Genomic DNA, 10,094 nt, shown 5'->3' on the forward strand with positions numbered 1-10,094 from the left:
AAAATTGTATAACTATTTTAGAAGAGGGTACCTCTTACCTACTAAGAAAAATCGGCCCTGAAACAAATTATCTTTTACCTTTTTCTATTTAAAAGACACCCTCTCCGTGCCGTTAAGTGCCGTCAGAGGCATCTAGGGGCGTAGCTGCTAGAAGCAGCATAAAGTTTTCTTTTTATGCCCCTAGCAGAAATTTTCTAGGGAAGCATTAGAAGATAAATCACAATTTTAGACACCCCTACCCCTCTAAGCTAGAAAAATTATGCAATTAATTTACTTTAATTGCTGAGATATATTTTGATATGATTCTTCATGATAGAAAACACGGTTTTTGTATTTCTTAGTATGTCATTTTCAAAATTGGATTATCATACTATGCTAGTACAAATTTTGCTAATACCATAACCTAACTTTACTTATTTAGCCAACGTTTTAGAAAAAAACGTATTACTATATTTTTTAGTGGAAGAGGGTTATTTTTTTGCTAGGGACGATTTCTCTTGGAAGAGTGTATAGAAACCATATAGGTTCAGCGGTTAGCTACAAAAACCCATATACACAAAGAAATATAGACATCCAGTTAATTTTATATCAGAATAGATGCATAGTATGCAAACAGTTTGAATTTAGTTGTAAGTACAAAGAAAAAAAAACATCCCAAAAAATGTTTTTTTTTATTAAAACTAAAGTAGCCGCTTGGATTTATTTATAGTGAAGATCATAAAAGTAAAGTATTCCTGTTAATATTTCTACAGTTTGATTGTACAATTAAGATAAAAGTAGCTTCTGTGCCTTTGCATAAATATCAAGGCTTTAAATTCAGGTAAAAAATAACAATGGATTTATTATTACTTGGGTGTTGCATCAAATTTTCATGTACTCTAATAAAGTTGTACCCCAGCTAGCTAAAAAAAACGATACCATCATCCATCCCCATTACCCTATCCCCTTCCCTTTTATTGGAAAAAAACTGACCAACAAATGTGGTCCATGTTAGCAACCTATATTGACAACATATTTTCCCCTGTACATATATCCACGTATTCTATAGCCATTAAAATAACACAGGCTGAATATAGTGGAAAGGGAAGCAAATTACATCTGAAACTATAAGGAAACAAAACTATCTGCACTGTTGTTATTATTTAGTGTCTAGGATGTATTTAACAAAAGTATTCATTACAGCGACTGGACAAAAGATGTTAAAAAATGTTGGAGGCTTGCAATGGTGGATTTTTTATGACTTTATCACAACATTAGCATGCTTCGCAAGGCTGTTAGAATAATCCTATCGGTACTAAACTTGGTATGATAATTTATGTTAGTTAAAAACTAGAAAGCGTTGTAATTCTATAATCAATCAGACCGTCTGTGGGACCATTAAAACATGTTGATTTTTTATAAAATATGATTATTATATTTATCTTAATTTTGTATTGTTGATTACTAGAACGATTAGGAACCAAGAAAGTATATCCATATTATAGTTTTAATATGAAAGCATGTCCATAGAAAGCATCCTAAATTGATTTGATTTTAGAGTATATTTAAACGAAAGTTTAGTTTAGTCTTTCAAATAGCCTTCAGTCTGATTTGTTAGGCTTTATGTTGTCATACTTGTCTCAATTATCAGCCATGTGACGTTATAAAAATGAGGGAGATGTTTGGAGAAGTGGAAAAGAAAACCCCTTAAAAAGAGATGAATAATTCCTAATTTTTTTGACGTCACATCGCTGATTTTTGAGACACTTTTCCCCGCTACGTTTTTTAAGTCTAAAAATACTTTTGTCATCCCGCATATATTTGCTAGAAGAAGGAAATTTCATTTTTCGCTCTGCAGGCTTTTTCAAGGGGTACATGGCGTTCCTGCAACTGGCCGAAATACATCTGGATGTATTTTTGTCAAAATGTAAAAAACTCTGCCAAAAATACAGTCATACTTAAAGTAACCGCCATAAATACATCTAACACAGGCAATAATACATCCAAAATTGTCAATTTTACATCTATTTCTTGCCAATTTTACATCTAAAATTTTTTATATGTCATAAATACATCCTATACATTTTAATTAATAATAAACAATAGTGAACTGTATAGTAGACATTTATTATCAATACAAGATATCAATACAATACAGCAGGGCTAGGAAAATGCAGCAACCCATTGCTTAAAATATGATCTTCCTCTCTTGGGACTGTACAAAAATAAAGAATTTAAAAAGATAGTTAGATATTTCTTTAATTCACTGATTAGATTTGTAAGTATTATCTATAATTCTTACACTTTTGATAACTATAATTGTAACCATAATACAAGGAATGTCCATACTATTTGTTGCACATGATATATTTTACTTTGCTACTAAACTTTTACCTTAATACTAGACATTATAATAAACTAAAGAAAACTATCATAATCCTAAGTATATATACATTTACAATTTCACCGCCAATAGAGTTTAATATATGAGTAAAATATTGTACAAATTATTGATGTTATGTGGTAAATAGCTCGACATTTTCTTACAAAAATGTTTATTTCCATGTAATTTTTAATATTATAAAACTATAACCAGCTCCCATCCCCCTTTTAAAATCTATTGGATGTTTTGTTTATCTATTTTGGTTTTGCAATAAAATATTACTTTAATTGAAAAAATTTAAGGAAGCTTTTATTAAATGATGTACCTTTTTCACAGTAAATAACGGAGCCAATTAGTAAATTTGATTTTAACTATCCTGTTTTTTATTCCATGGAACTTTGCTTTTCAGTTTGTCCTAATGTTTAATTGTCTTATAGTTTCTTATATCAGAGTGTCCCCTCTTGATTTTCAAAGATCTAATCAGTGTGTTTTCAGTGCTCGATATGCACTTTATGGGAAAGCATTCTATACCTCGCTTTTTCCATCCATCTGTTTTCCTTTCCTTGCTTTTTATTAAATAGTTCTTGTTGAAGTGAAGCTACTGTTTAATTAGAAAATCTTAAGAATCTATTATTTTTACTTTCTTGATATTTTGCTAAATGATTATATTTATCTGTGCTTCGCCACTCCGATGTTGACATCCTTGTTTAGTACAATACATAATTTAACATTATGCTCAAATATTTTCTTTGTTTTTTAAAGATTAAATGTCCCCCTCTCTCACTTCCCTTTTCTTCTGTATTTTTTTTTAATTTCAATATTTTTATTTAAAAACATAATTATAATTTTGCCTCTCTTTCTTTGAAATATTATGGGATCCAATATTTTTTATTTTAAATTATCGTCCTGAAATGTACAGGATGTATTTATGACTTATAAAAAAGTTTAGATGTGAAATTGGCAAGAAACAGATGTATAATTGACAATTTTGGATGTTTAAATGCCTGTGTTAGATGTATATTTGTCAGCATGCCTACGATATATAGCAAATTACTGTCGAATTTACATCCAGACAAACAATTTTGACAAAAATACATCCACTGTATTTCTGCCAGTTGCAGGAACGGCAACGTCCCTTTTCAAGTATTTACATATAAAGTACCTTCTTGTATAATCAGATTCAAGAATACAGAAACTGAACTAATACAGAAAAATGGATTTAGAACATACGTGGATATTATGACAGGCGAAAATTGTCGCATATATATGTAGCTCTTTCCCCTGTCGATTATTGGTTGGGCCATTCATCCAGAAGGAAGTGAGGAAATGGGGTAAAGGGTGGGGATGGGGGAGATCGTTATTTTAGCCCGCTACACGGTTCACTTTACTAAAGAACTTGCAAAATCTGGTGTAAGATCCAAGTAATAATAAATCCATTCACAGAGAGAATAAAGGAGAATCAAAATGAAAACATATTTTGGAATAATTGTAAAGAAATGAATTTGATTTTTTAAGGCGTAGCTTTTCTACATATAAGGTAGGTCTTTCCGTATGTACGTCTGTCTGAGTTTGGAATATTCTTATTCATATAGATAGATATAGAGATCAGATAGAAATGTTGATATAGCGAAATAGTGTTATAGATATATATTACTTATGAATTAAAGGCATACAGACACCAACATTTATAGAATAGCTTCATTACTTAGACACATATGTATTCCAGAGTATGAAAATGAGAGAGAGAGAGAGAGAGAGAGAGAGAGATATAGATAGATAGATAGATAGAGAGAGAGAGAGAGAGAGGAAAGAGAGAGAGAGAGAGAGAGAGACAGCAGATGATGAAAGACTACAGATTGAAACAGATCTGAATAATGCCAAGACAGATCTGAAAGAGGCCAGAAGTACGTTACAGAGACAGACAAGACAGTGGGAGAAAGATTGGTGGGAAAACATAATCAAGGAGTGCCAAGAAGCTGGAGAAAAAGGTGACTCTGGAACCTTATATAAAACTCTAAAAAAACTTGGAACTAGAGGCTTTAAAACCGCTCCTGAAACCACTACAATCACCAAAGAAGAGTTTAAGGATCATTTCCAAAGAATATCTAAAGATAGATTTGAAAATGACCCAGAGATTATTTTCGAGGCTGTTGACAAAATGGAGGACCTAAGGAACAGCGAAGAGGCCAGAAGGTGGGCAATTCAGTTGGATGAAACACCTTCAAGAGAGGAGATCTTAACACAAATGAAAAAGATGAAAAATTCGGCACCAGGCAAGGACGGAGTTCGACTGATTTACATACTTCAAGGTGGACCAATTATTCTGGAGAAAATTGTGGACTTGATACAGTTTATGTTTGAGAATGACGCCATAGAATGGGAAGTAGAGTTGAAGGAAGGACAAGTCATACCTCTGTTTAAGAAAGGAGACCGCAACAACACCAACAACTTCAGAGGGGTTGTATTACTGGCCATGGGGTCCAGAATTCTAGGGTTTCGAAAAGAAAGATCTACGGCGGACGTAACCCAGATTATGTACAGGATCCTGGAGGACACAGAGGATCTGTTAAAGAGGCTTGAGGCCAAGGGAGAGACTCTACCTGAAGACTCGAGACCCTCAGCAAGATTATTAGACCTAAGAAAAGCGTACCTAAGAGTTAATAAACCAGCTCTATGGAGAATATTAGAAAAGTGTGGAATGGGACCAAAATTTTTAAGAGTACTGAAAGATCTTCATGAAACTACGTTCTACCGGATAAAAAGCAGAGAAGGAGAGAGTGAAGAATGGACCACAGAGATAGGACTAAGAGAAGGGGGACCTTCCTCCCCCCAACTTTTCAACATATACCACCAGGTAGTTATGAGACAGGGTGAAAAAGCTAGAAAAAGGAAAGCTGAGGAAACCAACCTGGATTATGGATTAAACTATAATTGGTGTATTGGAAGTATAATAGTGTGATGCGTTTGTGAACTCGAACCTTTATCCTTTTGTTTTCCTTATCATTAATGTCAGTTTGGAAAGCGCTGAGATTCAAATTGAAAGTTCATAATTGGACGCGGCAATCAAAACAATGCTTGGGCATGGACCATAAACAAAGCGAGCGTGGCCATCTTTAATCTTTCTTTCAAAATGTGCGGATTATCTGCGTGATAAAAAACCATGTATAGTCAGAATTGTGGTGTTGTCCGTACTGAAAAATACCTTTGAGTGCTTCCCGGCTTTACAGGAACAAAAACTTCGGTAAGAATTCTTTCTTTAAGCATTTTCAATGGAATGGAGTGATTTTTTTTAAGACGGCAAATTAATCTTTCATTTTTACTTAAATTAGACCAAGTAATTAATTTATTTTTGTATCAGAATATTTTAATCGTAGTCTATAATGATTTTGTTTATGAATTTCAAACTCGTATTTAATTTTGATTAAATTTAAGCAAAAAGTAAGCCTAGCATTCTTATATATTTTAAAATATAATTTCGAAGTCACGCAACCTCTCATAATGAATATTTACTTTATTAAAAAAGACGATTGTTCCAAATAAGAAAAGATTTATTCTCTTTTACAAGATTTATTTTATCATGTATTTAACATTTTAATATTTGATTATTAATTTTGTTATTTTCTATTTCAGCATGACCGTTTTCATACAATAAATTGTATTAGTAACTATGCTGGTTTTGTCTCTTGTGGGAAGTAGCAGGTTTCGTACGTCTGTACGTAAAGATCTGGTAAACGGCCAGCCAAATGCCGTTGTACCGAAACAATGAAAACGGTAAGAAGTCCAGTCAGCCAGTCAAAGCCAGTGACAGTTACCGTATGTGTTGAATGTGAATAAAATTCTACACGTTACTATAGTTGTAATCAGTGTTAACAAAAGTGAAAATGCCACCTAAAAAGAATAGGTATGCACTATTGTCGGACAGATTGCCTAGGGCAGTTGAAGTGATAACCGAAGAGTTAGACAGAGTGATGCAGGTAGTTTTGGATACCGCAGACATCAATGTTAATCTCACCAAGGAATGCATCCTTGTTCATGATGCGAACTTAAATCTTGAACGTACCATGAACGGTCTTCAACAGCTGGACGTGTTAATCCAGGATGATGATAACCTAAAAGATTTTTATAGTGACATTATCACGGCGCAAAAGAACTATAGCGAGTTAAAACTTACATTAAGTGCCATAGATGAGCTAAGAGCGATAAACAATGAGGTCTTAGTTCTTGGTGATGATCTTGCAGCTCACAAAAACAGTTTGCAACAACGTTGTATGCAAATAGTGAAAGTTATTAAAGGTGATTATATACCTTTACCAACTAAAATTATCAGTGATATGACTAAACTGATGGAGACGCTGGCAAAGGCTAAGCAAGAGCCTGTTACGCCAGTCTCGGGTGCCTCGGTAGATCCTATGCTGCCGTCATTTGGCGCCCAATCGTTTGCTGCCAGTCCGATGTTTTCGTCTCATGGGTACATGCCACGCCTAGACGAAAAACTCCTTCCCAGCTTTGATGGGCAAGAATCTTCTTATGCGCAATTTAAGGAGAATTTCCAGAAGCTTACTACTGGATATGAGCCCAGCTACCTGCAAATGGTGTTAAGTTGTGAACGAGTAATGAAGGATAAACCGTTGAGGCTGCAGTTGCAACAGATTGCCACGCATGCAGCGCAATGGACATATTTGGACCAACTGTTCAAATCCAGAACCAGACAGATGTTGTGTATATTCAACAGCTGGGACAAGAAAGGTAAATTGTCCAAGAGCGGCCAGATTGTTAGCGCTCTTGCCGAGTTCTCAGGTGCCATCAACCAGCTCGAGCAGATGACCAAGGCTGATGGTAAGGACGCAGTTTCTACAAGCCAATGGCTCACAGTTTTATTGTTGGAGATACTGTCTAAGAAATTGCCAAAAGAGTTTCAAGACAGGCTTGACCTTGCATTAGGGTCAATGGATGTTCCAAATGTGCCTAAGTTGCTGGACATATTGGAGCAACAGAGGGGCGCTCTTTTAATGCGCACCAGTCATGGCTTGGACACGCCGTCCAAGAAGAAGGGTAATCCTGCCGCAGCTGCGGCCGCCATAGGTAAACCTGGTAAATCTAAGATGAAACAGTCATGTTTTTTTAATGGCTGTAATGATATGCACTTACTTTACAAGTGCCCAAAATTTCATGATCTGTCAGTGCCAGACAGGAAGAGTTTTGTGGAGAGTTCTGGATGCTGTTGGCTTTGTTTGCAGAAAGGGCATAAATCTGTGGATTGCCTGAAGGCAGATGTAAAAGGCGGATGCAAAGTGAACAATTGTGGTCAGACCCATAACAACCTTCTCCATGAGAGTGTTGATATGGCTGCCGCCGTCTATGAAGCACATACTTCCCTTGAGGCGAACCTAATGTTAATGTTACAACAATTAGATGTCGTTGATATTAATCACCAGAAGGTCCCAGTGTCCGCCATGTGGGACACTGGTTCAACTATCCCAATGGTAACCCAGTCACTTGTTAATAAACTTCAGTTACCTTTTACTGGACATTCAGCAAGAATTTCTCTAGCTGATGGTGAAGTTAAATGTCTCCCGACGGTCAAGCTATGTTTAGTTGATCGACACAAGAATTATCACATGTTAGAACCTGTGGTAGTGCCTCTCATTGGTCCTAAAGAGGCGATGTGCTCCATGAATCCTGTGGAGGCAGCTGTTTTGTTTGATATGAAACCTGAAGATTTTACTTTGGTTAATGGGCAGGTGGATTTGCTCATTGGGCACCTGAGCCCGTCGATGTTTCCCTACTCTGAACGCTCAGTAGGAGAAACCATGCTTTACTCCAGCTTGTTTGGATCTGGATATTTTGCTGTGAGTGCTAATGGATTAGCAAAGAGTAGGTATGTTGTCTGCTCAGATTTCGAGTTGGAAAGTGAAGCTATAGGGTTTTTAAAACCAGAAAGCTCAGATGTTCAGCCGCAGCCGACTGTTGGTTGTTTTAGAAAAAAATCGTTTCAAATAAGTTTCATCGATGAGCTAAATTAAACTCTATTACCATTTATTTATGTTTAGACTCTTTGCATATTTTACATAATATTAAATTTATTTAAAACACATTTTATTACTTTAAATGATATAAAATCTTTCGTTATTTATGAATATAAAGTTTCTTAATTTTAAATGCAAAAGAAAAACATTACTGTACAAAAAAAAACAGGTTATTTGATATTCTAAAACTATAAAAGCTGGCAACAGCTGACTGAAATTTGAGTCTTATCGTAGTAGTAAACAACAGTAGTTGAACTAAGGAAACATAGAGAATTGTCGTATATAGTGATTTTTTTAAGTTGAAGTTGCGTTTTTGGTTATTTTGTCAATATAGTAATAGTACATTAAAGATAAGGCCAATTTCGTTTTATAGTTAAAAATCACTTATTCTTTCTGTTTAGCAGCTTATTTAGTTTTTCTATTGAATTGTTATTAAACTCAGGGATAAAGTAAAGGAATATTTTTAGAAATAAGAATGACCTTCCCTTGTCGTTCTGAGGTTTTAAAAATATTATAGTAGACAAAATTTATCACCTTTCCTTGTGGTTTATTTTATTCTGCTATATCTCTTTCTCCTTGAGTTGTTTTAAATTGTTTAACTTGCTACTTAAGGTCCAAATAATTAGTGAATAATAGAAAATGGAAGTGAGTGTTACTGAATTTGTTCCAATCAGCCCTAAAGAGAGCATTGTTTGGTAAGTAATTCTTATGTTATATATTGATCTAGTTTTATAAAGTTAGGTTAATTATTTCATGAAAGTAAATACTAAATAATCATCAATATTGTTTAGTATTGACCTAGTTCCATGAAAAAGTAGTAAGACTTTTGTAAAAGTTTTAAATCTGCTTGAATTTGTTTATTTTAAAGTTCGCCCCACTGTAATTTGGGGTATCTAGGGACAAAGTGCGTTCCTTTGAAAATTTGGGGTTTCTAGGGATAAAAACAACGTTCGTCCGAATTTGGGGTATTTAGGGTTCTATTTACTCTATACACATTGGGGTAAATTAAGAAAAAAGCCCTTTAACCAATTTAGTGAACTTAAACCTAAATCCTAACTCATGATTGATTGATTGATTATAATGTGTGTTATTTGAATATGATTTGAGTGATTTAAAGTGTGTATATTTTCAGTTCAACTGTGTTAGAGCCAGTCTCTTGTGCTGATTAATATGATTTGAATCTTAATATTTGTCTTTAAATTGTAATATGTTTAATTTATCCTATTTTATATACTCATTGTGAATATTTTGTTTATATGTGAATATATTTGTTAATGAATTGAAACTTGTTTTTTGCTTTAAATTATTTGTCTTTGATTTTTAAGCTAGGGCTAAAAAATTTCCGCAACATTGAACAAACAATGTTATTAGGTTTGTAAGGATTGTGAAACAGTTCTATTTTTATTAAAAGAATAGCAAAGTTGGAACTAATCACTCTTCTTACAATAAATTAAGCTTAAGGATTATGGACAATTTAATTTAAAACAAGTTTCAGCCATAATCACAATGAGTAATAATGAATCAAATCTTTCTCTGAACTCCAGTAAAGAGTTACTTAATTACACTGGAGTTCCTGAAATAGATTTTGACTTCCTTCAGAAAAAATATAATGATGATTCAAAACGTTTTTATAGGTACATAGACTTTAGTTTAAAGAAGTCTAAAGCTAAACAAGATATATACGCAAATGAAGACAATAATGATCT

At 33.9% G+C, this 10,094-nt stretch overlaps 1 protein-coding gene and 1 long non-coding RNA gene across 2 annotated transcripts; both read left to right on the top strand.

The window, feature by feature from the left end:
- The first annotated feature begins 5,303 nt into the window (after positions 1-5,303).
- On the top strand, positions 5,304-8,610 carry LOC145331181 (uncharacterized). The gene is made up of 4 exons (XM_080175804.1): positions 5,304-5,603; positions 5,993-7,845; positions 8,104-8,240; positions 8,586-8,610. The coding sequence occupies exons 2-4, from the start codon at positions 6,244-6,246 to the stop codon at positions 8,608-8,610; spliced, it is 1,764 nt and encodes a 587-aa protein (XP_080031930.1). The 5' UTR covers positions 5,304-5,603; positions 5,993-6,243.
- Positions 8,611-8,682: 72 nt separating this feature from the next.
- On the top strand, positions 8,683-9,673 carry LOC145331618 (uncharacterized). The gene is made up of 2 exons (XR_013883807.1): positions 8,683-9,083; positions 9,521-9,673. It is a non-coding gene; the product is annotated as an uncharacterized LOC145331618 (long non-coding RNA).
- The last annotated feature ends 421 nt before the right edge of the window (positions 9,674-10,094 follow it).

Source organism: Acartia tonsa, chromosome 11 (assembly GCF_053477335.1).
Source record: "Acartia tonsa isolate MP-2025a chromosome 11, ASM5347733v1, whole genome shotgun sequence".
In the NCBI taxonomy this organism is placed as follows: Eukaryota; Metazoa; Arthropoda; class Copepoda; order Calanoida; family Acartiidae; genus Acartia; species Acartia tonsa.

What these genes read in the sequence shown, in the direction of transcription:
- LOC145331181 (XM_080175804.1), top strand. Translation starts at nt 6,244, where the DNA reads ATGCCACCTAAAAAGAATAGGTATGCACTATTGTCGGACAGATTGCCT. An exon ending in CTGGTTCAACTATCCCAATG is followed by an intron (nt 7,846 to 8,103) that starts GTAACCCAGTCA and finishes GTTAATGGGCAG; the next exon opens with GTGGATTTGCTCATTGGGCA. An exon ending in AATGGATTAGCAAAGAGTAG is followed by an intron (nt 8,241 to 8,585) that starts GTATGTTGTCTG and finishes AAACTATAAAAG; the next exon opens with CTGGCAACAGCTGACTGAAA.